Source organism: Marmota flaviventris, chromosome 1 (assembly GCF_047511675.1).
Source record: "Marmota flaviventris isolate mMarFla1 chromosome 1, mMarFla1.hap1, whole genome shotgun sequence".
NCBI lineage: Eukaryota > Metazoa > Chordata > Mammalia > Rodentia > Sciuridae > Marmota > Marmota flaviventris.
In genome coordinates this window covers 22,697,265-22,722,900 of record NC_092498.1, presented here as the reverse complement: position 1 = coordinate 22,722,900, position 25,636 = coordinate 22,697,265, and the positions used below count along the sequence as shown (strand labels likewise).

The 25,636-nt window shown below is 32.5% G+C and overlaps 1 protein-coding gene across 2 annotated transcripts in view; it reads left to right on the top strand.

Moving 5' to 3' along the window:
- The window catches only part of Mkln1 (muskelin 1), a 327,824-nt gene that overhangs the window by 176,330 nt on the left and 125,858 nt on the right, over nt 1-25,636 (top strand). For both annotated transcript variants that reach the window (XM_071611871.1, XM_027950127.3), the window contains one exon: nt 25,196-25,265. In XM_071611871.1, coding sequence (XP_071467972.1) covers nt 25,196-25,265 — 70 coding nt within the window. The remainder of the gene's footprint in view (nt 1-25,195; nt 25,266-25,636) is intronic.

Sequence of the window (25,636 nt, the reverse complement as noted above, 5' to 3'; positions counted from 1 at the left end):
GAATTTCTCTTCTGGAGAACTTTTCATTTCTTATAACTTCAGTATTGTTATTTTGCTTAACAGTGTGGCAATAATATTTTAATAACAACTGATACCCATCTCACTAAATTTTCTGTTTTTACCAAAATGTCTTTTTATAGTTAGTATTTTTGAATCATATCCACTCACTCGATATGTTTGTTATATCACTTTAAAATTCTTTTTGTCAAGAAGAATCTTCCCATCTTTTTACCAGTTTTCTTCCAATCCATTGATTTTTTTTTTAAGAAATGATGTCATTTATCCTGAAGAAGCTCCCATATTTCTGGATATGTTCACTTGCTTTTTTGTAGTTGCATTTGACTAATTCCTTTAATGTCACACTTTATGTACAGCAGTACTTGGAATTAAATGGATCTGGGTAGATTTTGTAACACTTTTTTTTTTTCTTACAACTTCTCTCTAGGTGGTGTCATGTACTTTCTATTTTAACAATTCACGATGTATTCAAAGTCTAATTTTTTTGTGAAGTTTTCCATCTATCTTTCATTTATGATGTTACTATCCAAAGACAGTCATTATAGATAAACTATTTCAGTAAAGGAATCAAAACGAATGTTTCTGTCATTCCTTTCACATTTACTGGTTGCATTTTTTTTTTCCTGTATAGGTTTTCCCCTTAATTAGAGCTTTTTGGTTACTCTGAAATACAGTTGTACTGGGAAAGCAACATAAATGCTTATTTTTTTTTTTTTTAGAAAGATGGTGACATGATCCATGAAAAATTAAAAGTTTTATTTCAAATACCAACTGGTATTTGGTGTATTTCTTTAAGTATCTAATTTTATTTTTAAAAGAAAAACATTATCAACATTAGTTTATTATGTTTTAAGTAACTTTAATAGTCATTCTTTTTGATGACAGAGTATTCCATTTTTTGTCTAGTAGGTGCACCTTCAGGGTTGCTCCTGTATTCCTTTGAATAATTCCCATTCTAATAGATTTTCTTGCTTTTTGGTATAATACTTTTGTGTGAGAATGATGCTTAGAATGCAGAGTTGGAAACTAGGAACACTTATTGCTACTATAAATTGTCATTTCTTTTGGACCTTCCTAGGATATGTAGCTGAGAAATAAAATTTTTTAGAAGAAAAAAATAATTATGAATTTATACTATTTCCCGTTCAAATTTGATTTACCAGATTGTAACTTCTTTCATTTAACATTTGTTATTTTTTTCTTATGCTGAAAATATTTCCTGAGATCACCATTAATATGATTACTGTTTTGCCATATCTCTGTGTGTGGGGTGTACATATCTCATAATTTATGAGAGTTAAGAGTTTGGGTAGAGATTTAGGATCCTTTATGGTTTAAAACATAGTTTAAATGTAATAACATCAGTGTTGTTACTGGGTAAAGTTTGCATATCTTTGCAGGTTCTTCTCCCTCTTTATATTGTAGTGCACTGAGGATAGTAAATATTTTGTTTTTAAGGTAATTGAAATAAAACTTTTAATTTTTCATGGATCATGTCACCAACTTGATTTGCAGTTAAGTTCATTTGTTTTCAATTTTTAGGGGTTCATTTGTTCGCTGTGCTTTTACATTGTGTAAAACATCAACTTGATTTCAAATTTTAAACTGTACAGCTTGCATCTCTGTCGCTTTAAGACTTTTCATCCCCTCTAATATGGGTAGCCAATTTATTAGCTTTTGGTCCATCCTTTTGTTGTTTCCTTTTGCAAACGCAAGCAACTACTTATGTATCCACAGTTTGTTTAATCATTCACCGATAGAATGGCATATAGATTTTTTTCTAGTTTGGGGTTATTAGAAATGAAGATGTTTTAAACGTTCTAGTACAGTTTTTTTTTTTTTTTTGCTTGAACATCAATTTTCATTTCTCTGGGATAAATGTCCAGAGTCTAGTTTTTGGGTTGTATGATAAGTGGTTAGTTTTATAAGAAACTTCCATACTCTTTCCTAGAATGACTATACTATTTTATAGTTCCACCATCATATATGAATGATCCAGTTTTTCTGAATACTTGCTAGCATTTGGTGTCATTGTTGTTTTTTTAAATTTTGATATTCTGTTAGATATGACATCTGATTATGGTTTTTGTTTGGATTTTCCTAATGATGAATGAAGTTGCCCATCTTTTTGTGTATTTATTTGCCATCTGTGCATCCTTAGTTAAATGTCTGCTCCTGTCTTGTCTGTTTTCTAATTGAATTGCCTGCTTTTTTTTTTTTAACTGTTGAGTATTCAGAATTCTTCACATATTCTAGATGTAAGTCTTGCTGATATGTAGTTTGGAAATATGTTCTTAGTTTGTAGCTTTCTTTTTCATCCTCTTAACAGTCTTTCTCAGAGCAGTTTTTCTTTCAACTTTGCTAAAGTCCAATTTTTGCTTTTATGGGTCTGTTTTTTTGTGTAAGAATTCCTTGCCTAGAAAGGGAAACTTATCTTGTTGGTGGGATGTAAGTTAGTATAGCTATTATGGAAAATAGAATGAAGATTCCTCAGAAAACTGGAACTAAAACTACCATTATGATCCAGCAATTCCATTACTGCCTATACATCCAAAGGAAATGAAATGATTAAATCAAAGAGCTATTTCACACCCATCCACCACTGTTCACAAGAGCCAAGATATGGAATCAACCAAGATGTTTATTGACAGATGAATGGATAAAAACAAGTGATATGTATTTACATAATGGAATATTTTTCAGCCATGAAAAGGATGACACCTCCATATTAATTTATTTAGTAATTTATTTGTATCTGTTTGGATTCATGGGTACTTAGTTTATACTTTTAAGTTATAATCAATACTATTCTAATTATTTTGCTGCTTTACTTGTTTTCATCTTTGGCTGTATCCTTCCTTCTTTTCTTTCTTCACTTCCTTAACTTTTGGTACACAAGATGCTCCATCTTGTTATTTCCTGCCCCCATTTCTCTATGGAAACTGTGATTCCTTTTATTGGAGAAAAGCATCAAAATCCAGGTGTTAGGTGTACTGTTTTGGGGATGTTCTTTCTTTCAGACCCTTTCAACTGGCAGAGCAAAGAAAAATGATTGTATCCTAACTGTGTATATATACATATCTATAAATATTTGTATATGTGACCAAGTATGCTGCTGGTTATATTCAATTAAGAATAAGTTCTTAATTGAAATAAGTTCTCCTACTTTAATCTCTTACCACATGAATAATTCCAGGCTCTTCCCCTTCTAATTTGTAAATTTTCACCTCAGTAATAAAAAAACTGGACTCTATTTGTAAGACATTTGCTTCATTGATTGATTACAGTATATGTATACAGCAGTATTAAAATTGCTCATCTGTACTTTGTAAGACACACTTTTATCCACCAGAGTACAATATTCTTATGCATATCCTATTGTCTTTAGTTTTATAAACTCCATTTCATTTCCAGTGTCACTTAGATCTGCACCTTTTCCTCTACGCCTATCAGTAAGGCCAGTTAGTTGTACAAAGTGGCCAAAACATTTTGCATTCCCCTCAGCAGTGAGTGAGAGTTACTGTTGCCTTGCTAGTACTTGATACTGCCTCCTCCCCCCATTCTATTTCATTGCTGTGTTTAATAATATGTGATGTTGAATGTCTTTTCAAATGTTCATTTTCTGTCTTCTTAAGTTTACATCTTTTGCTCATTTATGAATTGTGTTGTTTTCTTATTTTGCAAATATTTCCTTTCCATACCTTTGGGTTATCTTTTTACTCTTGTAATAGTGTCTGCAGAGCACAAGTTTTAATTTGAATAAAGTCCAGCTTAACTGTTTTTTTTTTTTTTTTTTGCTTTCATAAATTATACTTTTGATGTTGTATCTGAAATATCATTGCCTAACCCAAGTCTCTTATATTTACATATAAACTATATTTATATGTTGCTTTCTAGAAGTTTTATACTTTTGTGTTTTACACTTCTCTAAGATCCATTTAAGTTGATTTCTTATAAAATGTATAAGATCTTGATTTTTTTTTTTTTCCTAGGTGGATATCTGATTTAGTACCATTTGTTGAAAATTCTGTCTTCATCGAATTGCCTTTGCTTTTGGTCAAAGATTAGTTGATTAAATTTGTTTGGATCTATTTCTGGAGCCTATATTCTAATCTGTTGATCTGTACAGTTATTCTTTTGTTATTACTGCACTGTCTTGACCTCTGTAGTAACTTTTAGTTAAGTCTTGAAGGTAAGTGATATCATTTCTTCAACTTAGTGCTTCAGTATTTGTTGGCTATACTGAATTTTTTGTTTTTCATATAAACTTTACAATCTGTTTTGTCAATATTCGTAACATAACTTGTTGGGATTTGCTTATGATTGGATTGGATATATTAGAGCAAGTTGGGAGGAACTGATGTCTTAAAAATATTGAATCTTCCCATCTATGATCATTGACTGTCTCTGTATTCATTTATATTATCTTTGATTTCTTTCATCAGCAATTGAAGTTTTTCTCATACTGATCTTATGCATATTTTATTATATTTGTTCTTTATTACTTTATCTTTCAAGTACTAATATAAATTGGTTATATTTGAAAGTCCAATTATTCATTGTTTGTATATAGAAAAGCAATTGACTTTTGTACATTCATTTTTTTTTTGGGTGGTGCTAGGCCTTGTGCATGCAAGGCAAGCACTTTATTAACTGAGCTGTATCCCTAGCCCACATCAATTTTAAATGCTACAACCTTTGTATAATTACTTACTAGTTGCAGGAGTTTGTTGATTCTTTGGGATTTTCTGTAGACAACCATGTCATCCATACACACACACACACACACATACACTTTTCCTTTTAAAAATTTTATTGTACTAGATAGGACTTCTGGTATGATGTGGAATAAGAGTGATTTATTCCCATCATATGGGTGAAGCATCTAATTTTCTACATTAAGTGTAAAGTTAGCTATAGGTGTTACGTGTAAATTTTTTTAAATCAATTTAAGGAAGGTCCCCTTTATTCCTAATTAGCTTGGGTTTTTAATTATGAATTGATATTGGATTTTTTGAAATGCCTTTTCTGTATCTATTATATAACTTTTTTTCTTTTACCTATTGATGGAATGTATTAATTGTTTTTGGCATGCTGAACCAGCCTTGCATACCTGGAATAAATACTTTGATTATGCTATTATTACTTTTATGAATTGAATTTGATTTGCTAATATTTTGTTGAGTAAATTTTTTTGCATCTATATTTATAAAAGATACTGAGCTGAAATTTTTCTTAGGATGTCTTTATTTGTTTTTTATTTAGGGTAATGCTGGTCTCATAGAGGAAATGTTTCCTTTGCTTATTTTGTAGAAGATATTTTAGAGAATTGGAATTATCGCTGTCCTTAAATGTTTGGTAGAAATCACTAGTGAGACCATTGGGCCTGATGCTTTCTTTTTTTGGAAGATTATTAATTACTCTTTTTTTGAATGACATGAAATTTAATAACCTTGTAGGAAAAAACAGACTTTGTCTCTTGTTTTTAATTATTGTAGCATTCTATACACTGACACAGAAGTAAAAGAAAAAGACTGAAACTTAAATGTGAAAACTCTTTACAAGTCAATCCATAACTTTATACATTTAAGAATATGTTAATGGACAGCTGAAGAATAAGATTATTAATTATTGATTGAATTTCTTTAGTAGTTATTGGCTTTGTCTCCTTGAGTTTTAGTATTGTATCTTTCAAGAAATTGGTCAATTTCATCTGTGTTATTAATTTTGTGAGAATAGTGTTATTTGTAATATTCATCTTATAATCCTTTGATATCTAAGATCAGTAGTGATGCTTCCTTTTCAACAAATGTTAGTGATTTGTATCTTTTCTGTCCCCCTCCTCTTTGGTTAACTGAGCTAGAGGCTAGTCAGTTTTATTGGTCTTTTCAAGTAACCAACTGTTTGTTTAATTTTTCTCCCTTTGTGTTACCTGTTTTTAATTTCATTCATTTTTACTCTAATTTTTGTTTTATTTTTTTTCCTACTTCATTTATTCTTAAATTGCTTTTCTTTCCTGGTTTCCAAGGGTGGAACCTTTTAAATCTTATTAACTAGCATGTATTCAATGTTGTAAGTCTCCTTCTAGTCATTGGTTTCATTTTATCTCACACATTTTGCTGACTATTTTCTTTCATTTTTACTTAGTTCAAAATATTTTTTAATTTGTCTTGAGACTTCCTTGACTTATGTGTTACTTGGAAATTTGTTGTTTACTCCAATTATTTTAGGATTTTCTAGGATTTCTAGGATTATCTTTCTGTGAATGATTTTTAATTTAATTCCATTATGGTTTGACAGCATATTTTGCATAATATTCTGTCCTTTTATGTTACTAATTATGTGTTCTATAGTATGCTTGATTTTTTTCCCCCCCGTGCCAGGGATTGAACCAGGGCCTCCCATGTATCAAGCAAATGCTGTACCACTGGGCTACATCCCCAGCCCCTTACTGCATTTGAAAAGAGTGTATATTCTGCTATTGTTGGATGAAGTATTCTGTAAATGTCAATTAAATCTTGTTGGTTGATGGTGCTGTTCAGTTCAGTGGTATTCTGAATTTCTGCCTGCTGAATCTGTCAATTACTAAAAGAGGGAGGTTGGTGTCTCCAGTTATAGTAGTGCTTCTTGCAGTTCTGTCAGTTTTTCTTTCAAGTGTTTTGACACTTTTTTGTTCAGCACAGACACATTAAGGATTGTAATGTCTTCTTAGAGGGTTAATACTTTTTTCATTAATGCCTTTCTTTATATCCCTCATGATTCTCTCTGTTCTTAAGTCTGACTGATATTAATATAGCTACTCAGTTCTCTATTTGAAGCATGATAATATCTTTCTCCATTTCTTTATATTCATCTATTTGTCTTTAGGGTGAGTTTTTTTTTTTATATAGATAACGTATTTGAACTTTGTTTTTCTTCATCTACTCTGAGTCTTTATTTTTAAATTGGTTTGTTTAGACTGTTCACATATAAATTTATTATTGATACAGTTGAATTGATGTCTACATTATTTGTAACTGTTTTCTATTCAGTGCACTTGTCTTTGTTTATTCTTGTTTTCTATCCCGATTTGAAATGAACATTCAATGTGATTTCTTCTCTTGTCTTTTAGCATATCAATTATACTTCTTTAAAATTGTTTTAAGTGGTTGTGCTAAAGTTTGTAATACATATTATGATTAATCTAAATTTAGCTTTAAATGTGTATGTTGCTAGTACAGGGACCTTATATCAGAGTATTTGTTATCCCTACCTTTTTTGGTCTGCTGCTGTGACAGAATAACACAGATTGGGTTTGTAATTAACAGAAATTTATTGGCTCAAATTCTGGAGGCTAGGAAGCCTAGGATTTACAGGCCAGTGTCATCTTGCCACATCATTTCACCACAGAAGGACAAATGGAGGGATAGAGGATTGCAAAACGAAGCCTAACTAACTCTTATAAAGAACTCACTTCTGCTTTGTTTAACCCACTCCCACAATAATGGTGTTCAATCCATTAAGGACGGCAAGAGCCCTCCTAACCTAGCCATTTATTGAAGTTCCCACCTCTTAATACTATTAAACTTTTCAAACTATAGTATCTCTCCTATCATAATGTAGTTCATGAATTTCACTCATCTATATGCTGTACTCATCCAATATCAGTTAAGAATAAGAAAAAAAGTTTTTGTAAAATCTTAATTTAATCTGTTACCCTATTTATGTAGATCCATGTATCTAACTGTTGTAGTCAGCTTTTTTGCTGCTGCGACCAAAAGACTTGTCAAGAACAATTAGAAGAGGAAAAGTTCTGGAGCTCAAGTTTCAAAGGTCTCATTCCATAGGTGGCTTACTTCATTGCTCTGGGCTTGAGGTCAGGCGGAACATTCTGTCAGAAGGCACGAGAAGGAGAGCTGCTAAAAACATGGAACCGGGAAGCAAAGAGAGAGAGAGAGATCCATCACCAGGGACAAGATACAGACACCGAAGTCTCCCCTCCAATGACTCACCTCCTCCAGCCACACCCTACCTGCCTACAGTTAGTACCAGATCAATGCATTGATTAGATTAAGGCTCTTATAACCCAGTCATTTCACCTCTAAACTTTCTTGCACTTCAACACTTGAGCTTTTGGTGGACACCTAATGTTTAAACCATAACCCTAGCCTATATAATTTCCTTCTCTCTGAAGAACTTATGTTAACATTTCTGTAAGTAGCAGTTGGTTTACTATTACTGGTATGGATAACAAATTCCCTTAGTTTTTGCTTTAGGAAATATTTTTCATTTTTGAAAGGTAATTTTACTCAATATAGAATTTTAGGTTTTTTTTTTTTTTTTGGTTCCCCTTTCAGCAACTTTAAATATTTTATCCTGCTGTTTTCTTTTTTTCTGCCATTGAGTTATATCCTTAGCCCCATCTTACTATTTTCTTGCTAGTGGGATTTTTATGAGAATTCCAGGGTAATTCTTATCCTTGTTCCCTGGTAATGACTTTTTTCCTGTGCCTTCTTTCCTTTCTTTCTTTCTCTTCTTATATTGCAATTAGGCTTTTTGATTTTCTTAACGTCCTTGGATATTACCTCCCCCACACCATTTTTTTTTCTTTTTAGTTTATGAACTTTCTGTTGACATATCTTCAAGCTCACTGACTCTTTCCTTGTTACATTTCCCACATGTCTGGCATCTTGTCTACTTTTTCCTTTAGTGCCCTTAAGATATTAATCATAATTATTTTTTTTAATTCTCTAATGTCATATTCTTAAGTCTACCTGAGGAAGTTAGCTGGGACCTCTAGCCTTTATTCATTATCTCCTAGCATCTAATTTTAAGTGATAGTCTTTTCCTTTCAGTTAATATTTTTAAAATATTTTATTCTAATTTGTTATATATGACAGGAGAATTCAGTTAATATTTTTGATGAAATCAATGAGAATGTATTAACTTGCACCTATTCTTGCCATTCATTAGTTTGATTTATCCTTTCTACGTTTTTTTTTTCAATACACATTTATATTCTATTATGTTGTACTTACCTTCATCCTTAATTTTAGTTGTACCTTAATCCTTAATTTTAGTTGTGTAGCTAAACATGTTTTTAGTTCATATGACCACATTTTAGGGCTTTCAAGTCATTTTGGGATATGTATAGTTTGCTTTTTAGTGGTTTTTTCCAGAAGAGCTCAAGGAACATGTTGTTAACTATGCCTTTAAACTTGAAGAACAGTTTAGCTATAAAGTCCTTGGCTCACATTTTTTGTGCCCGAGTATCTTAAAATTTCTGTTTGATTGTATGAAAAGCATAGCTTTTAAGTTTTATACACACACACACACCCCTATATATAGTTTTTTTTTTTTTCTTATAAGTGACTTGATGTTTTTACCTGAATGCTCAAAAGCTTAAAAAAAAAAAATTGTAGTAGGTATCTTCTGGGTTGAATTAACCTAGTATACCATGTGTCCATTTAGTGTATAGATTTCAGTTTTAATTTGAAGTTTTCCTTGTAGCAGTCTGAAATATCTGTCTGCTTCCAAGTATATATTTTTAAGATCAACTACTTACTGTTGCTTTCCTTTATATCTTTTTCATTATTTTTGTTCATTTTCTATCATGTTTTTCCCTTATTGGCTTTATTTTCAAGGGAGAGGTCTTTTTCTGTGTGTGTATGGGGGTGGGGGGTTCTTTGTAATTTATGATCTTTGTTTCTGGGGAAAAGGAAAAAACCCAACTGTTATCCCTCACTTGTGAGTCTGGTCTTATTTATCTATTTTTTTTTTATCTGTTATAGTTTTAGTTTATTTCTGCTAAAGGAAATATTTTTCTTCATTACTTTTAGGTCATTTTGCAATACTAAATTTAATAGTTTTCTTTGGGTCTACATTGCTCAGTATTTTTATTATTTGTTACAATGCTGTTTTACCCACAGCATCTTAGTGTGGGCTTTCCTTTTATGTTTACTAGTATATAAACCAGTTGGTTTTCTGGTAGTTATAGAAGGGAAAACTTCTATAGGGAAGGAATGGACAAGTGTAGTTTTTGAGCTTTGTGGCTCCAGGCCTCTCTCATTTGTGACGTATTTTTAAAAATTGGACTTTTGAGAAATAATAAATAAAGTCTTTTGCCTTTGTGTCTATGTTTTCCAGATGTTTTGTTTTCGGAAGAGGCCCCTTTAAAAGTATTTTGCTGTTGTGATACTTTTTGAGGTCTCTGTCACTTGGCCCTCTTCTCACCTATGTATTTTCTTTCTCTTTGGCCAAATTCTCATTCTTTTGGCTTGCTTAGACTTCCCCCCCCCTTCTCTCTCTCTCTCTTTTTCCAATTTCTGTTCTAGGTGAATGTCTTTCTGAAAGTGAGAAAATATTGAGAGCATAGTTTTAAAATCCTCTTAGGATCTAGAATTAGCACTTTTTGAATATCTCTGGCTCCCTTACAGATTTCCTGCCTTCTCTGTGTTTACCTACATCTTGAAGTCTGTGAAAGATATTATCTGACTTTCCCTAGTTCTCATATTTCTTTATTCACATTATTTCCTATTGCCTGGATTTGAACTTTTTGGTCCTTTGTGGAGAATAGACTTTTCCTTCATTTTTACAGGAGTGTATCCCCTCCCCCCCCCTCCTTTCCTCTTTCTCTCTTCCACCCCCCTTAATGGACAGAATGCCTTTATTTTGTTTATTTTTATGTGGTGCTAAGGATTGAACCCAGTGCCTCACACTTGCTAGGCAAATGCTCTGCTGTGGAGAGCAGTGACAGTGACTGGGAGACCAGTGTCTGAGATTGAGTCCCTGATGACTTCAAGGCTGTTGGCATACTTGGTGAATCTAGAATTAGCACTTTTTGAATATCTCAGAAACAGAAAGTTTCTGTGCAAAGGCATAGGATGCCCAGTTGCTATGGAGATGTCCTCCATGCTAGAGTCTTATCAGCCTCGACCTTATTCTCAGGCAGGCAGCTCCTTGGAATGAAGGAACTTCCTTGCTAAGACAATCACAGTGTTTCACCAGTTTTGCTGCTCCTGAATCTGCCTGCAAATTAGTAACTTTAAACAATGGACTTTCTTGAGAGCTGCACAGTGCTCTTAACATTGCACATTGCAACTGTAATGTAACTGAGGAAATAGCTGCATACTGTTGCTAACTCTGTAACTTTTCTGAATACAAAGAATAATGCTTGCATAGTCTTTAATCTGATTTAGAGACACATATAGTAAAGATTGCTGGTGTAATTTTTTAGACCAGCTTCTTCATCAGAGAGGAGCAGCGCCTCCATCCAACCCCAGCTGTTTTATCTTCAAGATCTGCGTGTGTTGACTCTTTATTTCTTCCAATCTCCCATTGCCTGTCACCAGAACCTGTTATTTTTGCCGCGGTGGTCCGGCACTCTGCCACTGAACTGCAGCCCCAGCCCACGAGTAACTTTTTATCTCCCCTCGCCCCCCTAAGGAGAGAGTGTATGTGTGTGTGTGTGTGAAATTTTATGCATCCTATTTCTTTTTATAGCATTGTCTGTAATTATCTTGTTTTTAACTCTACTTATTTTGTTCTTATTTGAATGTTAGTATCACAAATGGGGACCTTGTCTATGTTAAATATCACTGTATTCTCAGAGCCTAACACACTGGCATATGGTGGGATTCAGTGAATATTTGTTGACTATGAGCAACTCCAGCAAATGGTTGACTCCTCTACTGGCTGTGCTCCTGTCTTAAAATTGATAAATATTTGGAAAGGAGTCTAAACCTCTTTTATGTACAAATATTTGATTTAGGGAAAAGCTGTAATTTATAGCATACTCTTTAACTCTCTAGAGGTAGATATTTAAAATTGACTTAAGAGTTGATCCTTGTTTTACATTTTGAATTATAGTATTTTATTGTATACTTTTTTGTTTCTCTTAAATTTTGTGCTATATGTATAAAAAAAAGTAGATTGTAATCTCCTTCCCTTTTTATACTGTTAACCTAGCAGAGTATTCACACGTAATGGAAGCTCTGTTACATAATCAATTGATTATGTATTGTTATTTTTAAAGGAAACACATTGTTTTCATTCTTTGTTATTTCTTTACTGCTACTTTTTTTCCTTCAAATTCTAATTTGACTTTTTAATAAAATGTTGTTTTGATTATTATTGTTATAACATTGAGGATTGAACCAGTATAATAAATTGCTTTACTGCTGAACTATATCTCTGTTTTTATTTATTTTTCAAATTTTGAGACAGGGTCTTGCTAAGTTGCTGAGGCTAGCCTGGAACTTGTAATCCTTCTGCCTCAGCCTGCTGAGCAGCTGGGATTATATGTATGTACCTCTGTACTTGACTTTTTATTTTTAATTGACACATAGTTATTATATATATTTATGGGCTGTAGTATGGCATTTTTTATACATGTATGTAATGTATAATGATCAGATAAAAGTAATTGGCTTATCTATCACCACAGAGGTGTCATTTGTGCCAGAAACATTCAAAATCCTTCCTTCTAGCTATTTTTAAATGTTCAGTTGTTGTCAACCTTAGTTAGCCTATATTGCTGTTGAACATTAGAAGTCATTCCTTTTAACCAACTGCACCCCTGTACACATTAACTAAGCTCTCTTCATCTCTTTCTCCCCCCTCACCTATCTCATGTTGGGATAATCACTATTCTATTCTATACTTTGAGACAAACTTTTTAGTTTTGTGTGTGTTATTATTGACTGATATGTAGGAAGAACATTATACATGATACTTTGAACAAAGTCTAAAAGACTATTAATTTAGCCTCCTAAATGGTGTTTCCTAGAATATGTAACTAAATTGCCCTGATTAGAGCTGGAAGAAATTTGAGATTAAGGAACTCAACTTTCCCTTCACACTACAGATAAAGGAATTAAAGCTCTGAGACATGTAATGGGTTATCCAATCAACTGGTGGCCAAGAGCCAAAGTCTTATGATTCTTAGTTGATTTATTTTTCTATTATTATTATTATTATATTTTAATTATTATTATTATTATTATTTTTTTGCGGTGCTGGGGATAGAACCCAGGGCCTTTCTCATTCATGCTAGGCAAGTTGCTATAGCTACATCTCCATTTAGATGTAGATCCTTCCATTTTATCACTTCATTGAAAGGGTGCAGGTTTTAGGAGTGTTTTTAAACTACCAAGGAAAAAGCTAGGTTGAATTCCTATGTTGAATCCTTTTACATTCTTTTAAATACTTTCCATGACTGATTTTTCTTTATATCAGAATTAGAAGTGGTTTTTGAGTGTCAGTTGAAAATCTGGTGGATTTTCTGAGAGGAAACCTGAAGAGCCATTAGCAGAAACAATTTAAATGCTCCGTTTTCCCCCAACTACTGCTATTTATATTTAAGTATTCTTAACAGCAGTAATCTGAATATTACTAAGCAGATATAGGATTTGAGCATAAGTTTAATCAAGAAAAAATTTTGTTGACTTGAATTAAATCCAAAATGTCCAATAAATTCTTTATTTTTTTTTGCTTTACTGGAATAAACCCAGGGGCACTCTACCACTAAGCTAAGTCCCCAGACCATTTAAAAATATTTTGAGATAGGGTCTCTTAGCCCAGGCTGCCCTGAACTTTTCAATCTCCCAAGTAGCAGGGTTTACTGCATGTACTGCTGTGTATGGCTATTTTTATTTTTAATTGACACACAATAATTGTATATATTCATAGGGTTCAATATGACATTTCAATACTTTTATACAGTGGTAGTGATCAGATTCCAAGTAGCTGGGATTGTAGGCATGCACTACCATGCCCAGCCAATAAATTCTAAGGTTGAATTTTAATAGTTTCTAAAATTTAATTGGTAGTGTATATATAGATACCGTACACTTAAAAATATGCAAAAATAGAGATATTTAACTTGGAAAAAGTCAACACTGTATTCTGTTTTTCATTTACCCATGTGTTTCACTATGAATTTTTATGATCCAAATAAAAGGATTTAACTACTCATACCCTTATCTTTGTAGTCTGTGCCCAAATATGAAATTATTGTTCATTTTTATTAACCTTCTGTTTTTAATCCAAATGTGGTGGAAATGAAAATGCACATTTAAAACTTAAATTAACTTGATAAAAATAGGAAGCCATTTTAGCCCAAGCCCATCTCCTTTTCAGTTCTTCTTAACCAGTTTTTAGCTATTATTTGTATTTTGCGTTGTAAATATTTTAAGCATCGTGGATATTTTATTTACTCTTACTAGGTAACTCTTATTTGATTCTTATAGCCTTGGCACTGAATTGTGCTTTGTATAACTTTTTTGTGGTTATTTATTTTTCTAGACAGTAGTATAAATTAAAGTTATGGGATGCCTGTAAGGTGTTGTGTCCACATTGTTTTAGTTGGCAGAGCAGAGATTCCTGGAAACTGGAATTAAGAAACCATTGATTTTTATTTCCCTGGAGTGCATGGTCTTCAAAAATCTCCTCTTCACTTCCTCTGTCTGCTACATTTTTATCATGCTACTGACTGACTTATTCCTTCATTTTTATCTCTTATTCTATGTATCATTTAGCTGTTTTATTGGTTCTGTTTATTTATACATTTGTTTGTCTTATAATTTCTTTTTCTTTTTCATATTGATCTGTCTCATCTCCTGCCATAAGAGGAAGGCAGTGTAAATTAGCTGTCTTTGAGATAGTTGTAAGGCAAAATGTCTTACTACAAAATTTCAATTCTAATTGTGTTAAATTTCAACTTAACATGTTACAATTTAAGTTTTAAATGCACTGTCCTGTGGCTCTGGGTAGAATAATCCTCTTTTGCACTGTCCTGTGCCTGTGAGTAGAATAATCCCCTTTTAGAAAATGGAGAGGTGAGCTGGTATCATGATTGACATATGCAATATGAGAGGTTAATGACTTTTACTTAGTCCTAAGAATTAGAAAAAGAAAAGACTCTGTCCTGCTAATGATGGTAGGTTTTATAGGTCTTTGGAAAATATAAGAGGAATGATAATAATGAGCACATTTTATAGACTGCTACCATAGCAATAGTGGCTCTGTTACTGTTGGTGAGGGACTGATGTTAAGAGTCACTGCCCTAAACTAGTTTCTTATTTGCCTTGCATGAGAGTGGAAGAAGGTTGAGGAAGGAACATTGTGGGAGGGCAAATTAAAAGCAGTCTGGAGCTGACTTTACATTTTGGGATATGATGTGTTGCCTAAAAATTTCAAAAGGAAAGTAAGCCTTTTTAGTTTCTTTTCAGTTTAATCCCAGAGACCCTAGGGACTCAAGAGGAACTCAAGTTTGAGGCCAGCCTTAGCAATTTAGTAAGAACCTATATCAAACTATATCAAAAAAAGAAAAGAAAAAATAAGGAAAAGTTAAGGTGGATTTGATGATGATAATGAGTCAGTTTGACATAAATACTGGAAGTTTGTTGTCATCTCAACCATGTTATTTTCTACAATAATTATTTTTACTGTTTATGTGAATTATGCATATTATAAAAAACCAGAACAACATGACAAATAAAATAAGTGAAATATTGTAATGATATTTATAACTTATTTTGGGTTCATATTTATACTTGCTTTATATGATTTGGCAAATATCCACTTGTTTATATAATTGCATACAAATATAAACATACATAAAGAATAATTTATTCTTGTAATAACTAGTTACACATGCTTCTATCTTGGGTTGTAGAAATCCCTCTGAGTTAGTCAGCATAGATCTGCATTTTTTATAATGGCAATATAATATTCCATAATATGTTACATAATTTAATCTCCTCCTCCCCCTGTAAAAAATGTTGCATTAAACATCTCTATACATACATCTTTACATACCAGTGATTTTATTTTTGTGATGAGAGTACTAGATGAAAGAACATGTATGTTTAAAATTTTAATGTATGCTACAAATTTATTTTCCACAAAGACTGGAGTAATTAATGCACATATACCTTTTCTTGCTGATTTTTGATAATTAGAGATTAATTTTAACTGTTTGAAAAGAATATTCTTTTGTTTTTCTCTGGCATGAAAAATACACAGAAAAATTTTTTTTTAATATTTATTTTTAAGATTTTTAGGTGGATACAATATCTTTATTTTACATTTATGTGGTGCTGAGGATCGAACCCAGTGACCCGTGCATGCTAAGCGAGCACTCTACTACTGAGCCACAACCTCAGCCCCAGAAAAAAAATTTTTATATCCTTATTTATTGACCAATTGAATGACTTGGTGAGTTGTATTTTATTTATTTTCCATTCTGTTGGTCATCTTATACTCATTAAGTATAATAATATTTTACAGATTTTAAATAAAATTCTTTATTAGTCATAAGTTGAAAACTTTCACTTAAACTGTTGCTTGTATCCTGTTTTTCTTTATGATATTTTTTTACAATATAAAATTTGAAAGGTTTTTTTTTTTTTTTTTTTTATTTTTTATTTTATTTTATTTTTTTTATTGTTGGTTGTTCAAAACATTACATAGTTCTTGATATATCATCTTTCACACTTTTCTTCAAGTGGGTTATGAACTCCCATTTTTAGCCCATATACAGATTGCAGAATCACATCAATTACACATCCATTGATTTACATATTGCCATACTAGTGTCTGTTGTATTCTGCTACATTTCCTATCCTCTACTATCCCCCCTCCCCTCCCCTCCCCACCCCTCTTCTCTCTCTACCCCCTCTACTGACCTTCATTTCTCCCCCTTGTATTATTTTTCCCTCTCCCCTCATTTCCTCTTGTATGTTCTTTTGTATAACCCTGAGGGTCTCCTTCCATTTCCATGCAATTTCCTTTTTCTCTCCCTTTCCCTCCCACCTCTCATCTCTGTTTAATGTTAATCTTCTTCTCATGCTCTTCGTCCCTACTCTGTTCTTAGTTACTCTCCTTATATCAAAGAAGACATTTTGCATTTGCTTTTTAGGGATTGGCTAGCTTCACTTAGCATAATCTGCTCTAGTGCCATCCATTTCCCTGCAAATTCTATGATTTTGTCATTTTTTAATGCAGAGTAATACTCCATTGTGTATAAATGCCACATTTTTTTAATCCATTCGTCTATTGAAGGGCATCTGGGTTGGTTCCACAGTCTTGCTATTGTGAACTGAGCTGCTATGAACATCGATGTAGCAGTGTCCCTGTAGCATGCTCTTTTTAGGTCTTTAGGGAATAGACCAAGAAGGGGAATAGCTGGGTCAAATGGTGGCTCCATTCCCAGCTTTCCAAGACATCTCCATACTGCTTTCCAAATTGGCTGCACCAATTTGCAGTCCCACCAGCAATGTACAAGTGTACCCTTTATTTTTCATATATACATACATACATATATATATATATATATATATATATTTTTTTTTTCTTTTTTCATTTTTCTTTTGGCAACACTTCAGTTTGGCACCTATTATTTCCCCTAAGATTTTTATGTATGTGTGTACATATGCTTAAATGCTCAATTAGGATTAATTTTGTATATGATATTAGATAAGGGTTAACTTCTTATGGATAGTCAGCTCTGCAAGATCCTTTAGTAAGCCAACTACATTTACTGCTGAATTAAAATGCTTATCAAATATTAAATTACCATCCATCCTGGACTTAATTTCCTGTTTCTTTGAGCTGTTTGTTTCTATACCAGTTCCTTTTACTTTTTAATTTTAGAAGAGTTAAAGTGGTTTAAATCTTTTAAATTCTTTTTTTTTTAAGTATTTTAAAAGCTGGTGATTTGATTTTTCTCTCACTATTTTTTATAAATTTTCTTGGTTCTTTTGTATGTTTATTTTTTTGATGCTAACTTTCTGTTGCATGAACTCCTTAGGTAAAGAAAACTTTCCATAACTCCCAGATCTGGCAGTCTTGTAGGCCATTTCTTGAGTTGTTTATTATCTGTGGTTCATGGAGACTCTTTTCAGATGAGAGGGCAAGTTCTTGTTGTCTTCAGAGGTGAAGAGAACCAAGAGTACCAGCTTAGCTCTCTTGAAGCTCTTTATGGGATAGGAAGACTAGCAAAGCTCATGTTGATGACTTTCTCTTGGGGACAGAGGTATCCTTGGATCTCATGGTTCTTCTCCTAGGACCAAGATTTGTCAGGATTCTTAATTTTTATTTTGGCCTCTATCATAGACTGGGCTCAATAGAGGTATTCAGTAGTTGTCTTTAGTGTTGGGACTGGAGATCAGAAGAAATATATTTCAGCTTCCATCTTTCCAAACCCTATTAGGCTAACCTCACTCAATTTCTGTTCTGTTTCATGTTGTGATGGATCCACTGTAATTTATTTTAAGTGCTATCTACTCATATATTTTTATCAAGTATTTAGTAAGTACCTTGTATGTTGTAACATTTAGGCACATGAAGATGAATACTACAGTCCCTTTCTGTTTAGAAACACTTTGCATAGTTTTTTACTTCTTTCTTCTTAAAAAAATGCTTTCTTCATTTATCATCTATAATTTCTGGGTTTTCATTTTCTTTATTTTTGGCTCTATTCAGTCACCTTTGCTTGATTCTTTTCTTCTGGACCTCTAGAACTTAAATAAGTCTTTGATTTTCTTTTCTCTAGCAGTATTTCATTCCACAAGTCATCTCACTCAGTCATTGTTTTAAATAACACTGATATACTTAGATCTCTAAAGATGCATATTTTATTCTGCCCCATTATTTTCTTGGAATTTTACCCTCTGACATCTAACTACCATGTCTCCAGTGGGCTAATAGGCACGTCATAATTTTCACAAGACCAAAACATATTCTAACTGTTTGCCCCCCATAACTTTGCATCCAGTGATCATCTGCTAATTTTTTAAATGATGACATGGCTAGCTCCCTTACATCATTTTATTTCTCCCTTTATTTTTCTTCATAATACCACCATCTTTTTAACCACTACCTTGAATTATATAGATATTTGTGTTTTGTTTAATTTTCCAGGTGCTTAAAAATACTAATTTTCTATTTTTGTCAGTCTTTATATTTGTATTTTTTGCTAATTTTAACAAAGTTTGTCTCTGCCTTATATGTTTTTTTATTTGCCATGAGTCCCTTTGTTATGTGGGCCTTTAAATAGATAGTAATGCTGGGTTTGCTTGGTGGTACTCTCCTATGATTCTAGCAGCTCAGGAGGCTGCAGGGGGAGGATTGCATTTCAAAGCCATCCTCAGCAACTTAGTGAGATCCTGTCTCAAAAAAATTAAAAAGAAGGCCTGAGGGTATGGCTCTGTGGTTAAATTCCCTTGGGTTTAACCCCCCAGTTCCAAGATAGATAGATAGATAGATAGATAGGAATTTGTCTATTTATTCACCTAATATAAAGGATATTTAAATGTATGCCTATATTGATGCATGATGTTAATTTTTTCATTTTATTTTAAAAGTTGTGATTTTAATGTTTTTATCTTTATTTAGTCTTTATTTCATAAATTTTCCAAAAATGTGTTTTTGTTGACTTTTCTATCTCAGTATTAGGTGGATAGTATGTTTTTGTTTAATTTTAAACTTTTGAGTGGTATTCTTACATCTCTTTTTTCTTTTATCACCTTCAAAAACATTCCTTACTAAGAACTATGAAGGAATTATCTCACATATCATCTGATCTCCCTCTTTTCATATCTCTGGTTGTATAAAACGTTTATTTACACCATTTGTGTCTTTATACATGTACTTTGGATAATGATGTCCATCTCATTCCACCATCATTTCTAACCCCATGCCCCCTCCCTTTCCCTCCCACCCCTTTGCCCTATCTAGAGTACACCTATTCCTCCCATGCCCCCGTCCCTACCCGTCTATGAATCAGCCTCCTTATATCAGAGAAAACATTTGACATTTGGTTTTTGGGGATTGGCTAATTTCACTTAGCATTATATTCTTCAACTCCATCCCTTTACCTGCAAATGCCATGATTTTATTCTCTTTTTATTGCTGAGAAATATTCCATTTTTTTGGTATGTGTGTGTGTATACACACACACACAAACACACAACATTTTAAAAATCCATTCATCTACTGAAAGGCATCTAGGTTGGTTCCACAATTTAGCTATTGTGAATGTGCTGCTATAAACATTGATGTGGCTGTGTCTACCTAGTATGCTGTTTTTAAGTCCTTTGAGTATAGACCAAGGAGAGTGATAGCTGGTCAAATGGTGGTTCCATTCCCAGTTTTCCAAGGAATCTCCACACTGCTTTCCATATCGGCTGCACTAATTTGCAGTTTCACCAGCAATGTAAGAGTATGCTTTTTGCCCCACATCTTCACCAACACTTATTGTTGCCTGTATTCTTAATACTGACTGGAGTGAGATGAAATCTTAGAGTAGTTTTGATTTGCGTTTCTTAATTTCTAGAGATGATGAACATTTTTCATATATTTATTGATAGTATATAATCTTCTGAGAAGTGTCTGTTCAGGTCCTTGGCTTATTTATTGATTGTTTTTTTTTCTTGATTTATTGATTTGTTATTTTGGTGTTTAGCTTTTTTAGTTCTTTATAAATCCTAGAGATTAGTGCTCTATCTGATGTGTGAGGGGTAAAAATTCGCTCCCAAGATGTAGGCTCTCTGTTCACCTCACCGATTGTTTCTTTTGCTGAGAAGAAACTTTTTAGTTTGAATCAATGCCATTTATTGATCTTGATTTAAATTCTTGTGCTGTGGGAGTCTTATTAAGGAAGTTGGGACCTAATCTGGCATGATGGAGATTAAGGCCTACTTTTTCTTCTATTAGACACAGGGTTTCTGGTTTAATTCCTAGGTTCTTGATCCATTTTGAGTTGAGTTTTGTTCATTGTGAGAGGGTTTAATTTCAACATATGGAAATCAATAAATGTAATTTATCACATCAATAGACTTAAAGATAAGAATCATGGTCATCTCAATAGATGCAGAAAAAGCATTTGACAAAATACAGCACCCCTTCATGTTCAAAACACTAGAAAAGTTAGGGATAACAGGAATGTATCTAACATTATAAAGGCCATCTATGCTAATCCCAGGCCAACATCATTCTAAATGGAGAAAAATTGAAGGCATTCCCTCTAAAAACTGGAACAAGACAGGGATGTCCTCTTTCACCACTTCTATTTATCACAGTTCTTGAAACACTGACCAGAGCAATTAGAAGGTGAAAGAAATCAAAGAGTATGGATAGGAAAAGAAGAACTCAAATTAGCACTATTTGCTGACAATATGATTCTATACCTAGAAGACCCAAAAAGTTCCACCAGAAAACTTCTCGAACTAGTAAATGAATTCAGCAAAGTAACAGTATATAAAATCAACACCCATAAATCAAAGGCATTTCTGTATATCAGTGACAAATCCTCTGAAAGGGAAATGAGGAAAACTACTCCATTTACAATAGCCTCAAATAAAAATAAAATACTTGGGAATCAACTTAATAAAAGAGGTGAAAGACCTATACAATAAAAACTACAGAATCCTAAAGAAAGAAATCAAAGAAGACCTTAGAAGATAGAAAGATTTACCTTGCTCTTGGATAGACAGAATTATCAAAATGACCATTCTGCCAAAAGCACTATACAGATTTAATGCAATTCCAATCAAAATCCCAGTGGCATTCCTCATAGAAATAGAAAAAGCAGTCATGAAATTCATCTGGAAAAATAAGAGACCCAGAATAGCTAAAGCAGTCCTTAGCAACAAGAGTGAAGTAGGTGGCATCACACTACTACAAAGCAGTAGTAACAAAAACAGCATGGTATTGGCACCAAAATAGACTGGTAGACCAATGGTTCAGAAAAGAGGACACAGAGACTAACCCACTAAATTACAATTGTCTTATATTAGACAAAGGCACCAAAAACACATTGGAGAAAAGATAGCCTCTTCAACAAATGGTGCTGGGAAAAGTGGAAATCTTTATGCAACAAAATGCAATTGAATCCTAGCTTTTTAGCTTTAGCTTTTAACTGTAGTGAAATGTTTTCATACATGGTCGCATATCTTCATTCTGTTTTATAATTCATTCTTGAAAAAAAACCCAATCTTTTTTCTAATAATAAAAGAAAGATGTTAATTTTATAAAATTTGAAAAGATACAACAAAGCACAAAGGAAAAACTCACTTATGATCTTATCATATGCTTGAGAGCTATATTAACAACTCAGTAAATGTTGGTTGTCTTTTTTCCATGTATGAATATTATTATTGCATATAATTCTTGATTCCTCACATTTATACTACTTTTTCTTTTCTATGTAGTGAACATTTTTCCATGACATTAAAGTTAGGCTGTGGAATACATGATTTCTTTGTGTTCTGTAACATAGGTACATCATATTTTAACTAATCCTCATTGTTAAACAATTAGGCTGTTTATAATTTGCTGTTATAATTGTGCTATGATGAATATGGATGGTTTACACCTTATAGAATTTTTAAAATTAAGTTCCAAGAAGTGGAATAATTCTGTATAATATGGTGATTAAGAGCATAGATTTTATTTTCAGACTGCTTGGGTTCAAATCCTTCCTTATGTGTATATAGTTAGACAAATTAATTTATTTCTGTCTCAGTTTCTTAATTGATACTTTAAAGGTAATAGTATGTACATGGAAAGCACTTACAAAACTGACAAACAGAACACATTGTCAAGGTTAGTATCACCATCATTTTTATTTTAAGGAAATGAACATTTGAGATATATATATATATATATATATATATATATATATATATATATAAAATAAAATTCTCTCCTGAAAAGTTCTATAGGTTTCATTCTTAACCAGCAAAACATGAGAGTACCATTTTACCAGCTCTGACCAACAACTGTTATTATAATCCAAAATCTTTTTTATTTCTTTGTGTGCATAAAAGCAGTTCTTTTCTTTATAGTTGGCTTTTTAAAAAATTTTATTCACCTATTTGTAATCATAAATCTATTATTTATGATGGTGTAAATAAATACATAATTTATTCACTCATTTATTAAGTTCTTTCTCTTTGCCAAGTATACATCTAACATTTTTTAAGTATTATTTTCATTTCAGAATAATTATAGATTCATAGATGCCCTTACTGTTTTCCCTATTGCTTTCATGGCACATATGTCACACCTAAGATACCAACATTGGTACATTATTATTAACAAACTTTTCTTTGGATTTCACCATTTTTACCTGTAATGTCCTCTTTCTGACCTAGGATCCCATCCAAAAATACCCCATTTCATTTAGTTGTCAAGTTTCCTTACTCTTTTCTCATCTGTTTCTTAGTCTTTCCTTGTTGGTTATTATATTGAGAGCTTGGAGGAGTAATGTATTTTGTTAAATGTTTCTCAATTTGGGTTTGTCTGATTTTTTATTTTCCTTGTTAGACGGGGCTGGTTAATATCAATTAAGACTGTTGGATGTTTGTTTTCTATTTTGGGTTGTTCTCCATTGCTGCATTCTTTATTTTGTTGCCAGTATTTTTTTTAGCTTTGGCCATTTATTCTTTCATTTGCCTTCTCTGTGTTCTTTTGACATGATCCATCCTTTAAAAAATTTTTTTTGAGCATTTTTCTCCTTTTGGTATAAGGAGCTCCAGGCTCATTTTCTGTTCCCTTTTCCTGACCTACAATCAGCCTTTTCTCCAAGAATTCCCATTTTCTTTTATTGGAGAATGGTATGCAGAAATCAAGATCTGGGTGCTGGGTGTGCTTTTGACTCTGATGTGTTGCTGTTTCTAGTCCCTCCTCAGTGGATAGAGATGAAAAGACTACTTGTGTATACATACATCTGTAATTATTTTGGTATTTGTATCTCTCTTAATATATCTCTGTTAAGCAAAATATCCGTGTTTATCTCTCCCACTCCAAAAGTGAGAAACCTGGCTCACTTTTGAATACATAAACATTTACATATTATTTCAACCCCAGGATACATATGAAGTATTTCAGAATTGATCCATATCCCTGAGGAAAATGATTCTACCAATTAAAGTATGCTGTTAATGTATAGTTTGGTTTCCAGTAGAAGTACTATCTTCTACTTATTTCAGTATTTTTTTGCCCACCCATTTCTCTGCTTTTGATGCTGTGATTAAAAAATCCTTGCTAGGAACAGTGGCATGCCTGTACTCCCAGCAAATTGGGAGGCTGAGACAGGAGCATTGCAAGTTCCAGGCTAACCTCAGCAATTTAGTAAGGCCCCGTCTCAAGAAAAAAAAAAGGAGGGGGTTTTCTGGGGGTGTAGTACAGTGGTAAAATGCTCCTGGGTTCAATCCCCAGTAGAACCCCACCCCCAAAAAATATTCTTGATTCAAAAATTGATTTTATGTACACACACACAATGTTGTATAGTATTACACAATTGTATTATTATAAACAGTATGTGGTGCATGTACAAGTTGAGTATTCCTTATTCAAAATGCATGGGACTATAAATATGTTGAATTTTGGAATATTTCCAAATGCATAATGAGATATCTTAGGGATGGGATCCAAGTCTAAACATGTCTCACATAGACTATATACAACATAGTGTGAAGGTAATTTTATGCAATATTTTTAGTGTGCCTGTGTGTTGACTACAACTTCATGTGAGGTCAGGTGTAGAATTTTTCATATGTGGTTTAATGTCAGCGGTCAAAAAGTTTAAGATTTTGACATTCTGGATGTTTGGATTAGGGATGCTCAACCTGTAGTGTTTATATGATATAACACTATAACTACCTGCAATGTAATAATTAAAAATATACAATATGTATATATGATGTTTATTTTTAATTACTTTGTTTTTACCTTAAATTCTTAAATATCTTTGAAAGACTATTTTGTCATTTAGTATAAAGTAGAACTTTTTTTAACAGAAGTTGCCGTATAGAAAGTTTTGCTTTCTCAATTGTTTGAACTATGACTTTTATTGTATTTTAAAATCTTATATATACTAGATGCTTTCTGTGCTTATTCTCTTTCATATGCTATTCTTATTCAAATTTCAAACATGTAATTAGGATAATTTCAGCATTTCGAAGATTATTTTTCTTTTTTTTAAATATTTTTTAGTTGTTGATGGACATTTTATTTATTTTTTATTTATTTGTATGTGGTGCTGAGGATGGAACCCAGTGCCTCACGCATGCTAGGCAAGCACGTTACCACTGAGCCACAACCCCAGTCCCAAGATTATTTTTCTTTGTGTTCTTTCATGTTCACATATTATTTTAATTAAGTGCTATAATTTTCTTTTTTTTAATTTCAGGAATATTTTAGTGGATAAACCAAATGACCAGTCTTCAAGATGGTCTTCAGAGAGCAACTATCCTCCTCAGGTAATAATACACATAACCCTTAATACTATTTAAGAGTCAGAATTCAGATAGGAACTTATTCAGTTGATATATCAGTTATCTGGAATCCATTAATAGTTTATTCTGTCTTTGGAATTGGGATATAAACTTATTTTTTTTGTTTGAATTTTGAAAGAATTTTGATTTTATAGATAAGTACAGTTTGGGATTTGATGAAATATATGTTTTGTTCTATCTAGTGGAAGATTTAAATTCTAATTTATAATTTTCTATATTACTAATGATGCAAAACCAAATTGTTAAAACCAAGGAAATTGTTAACCAAGAACTGGTTAGGGTGCCCGTTACTGTTCCATTCTGAGCAGAGGTTGTGACCTTGACCTCTGTTTCAT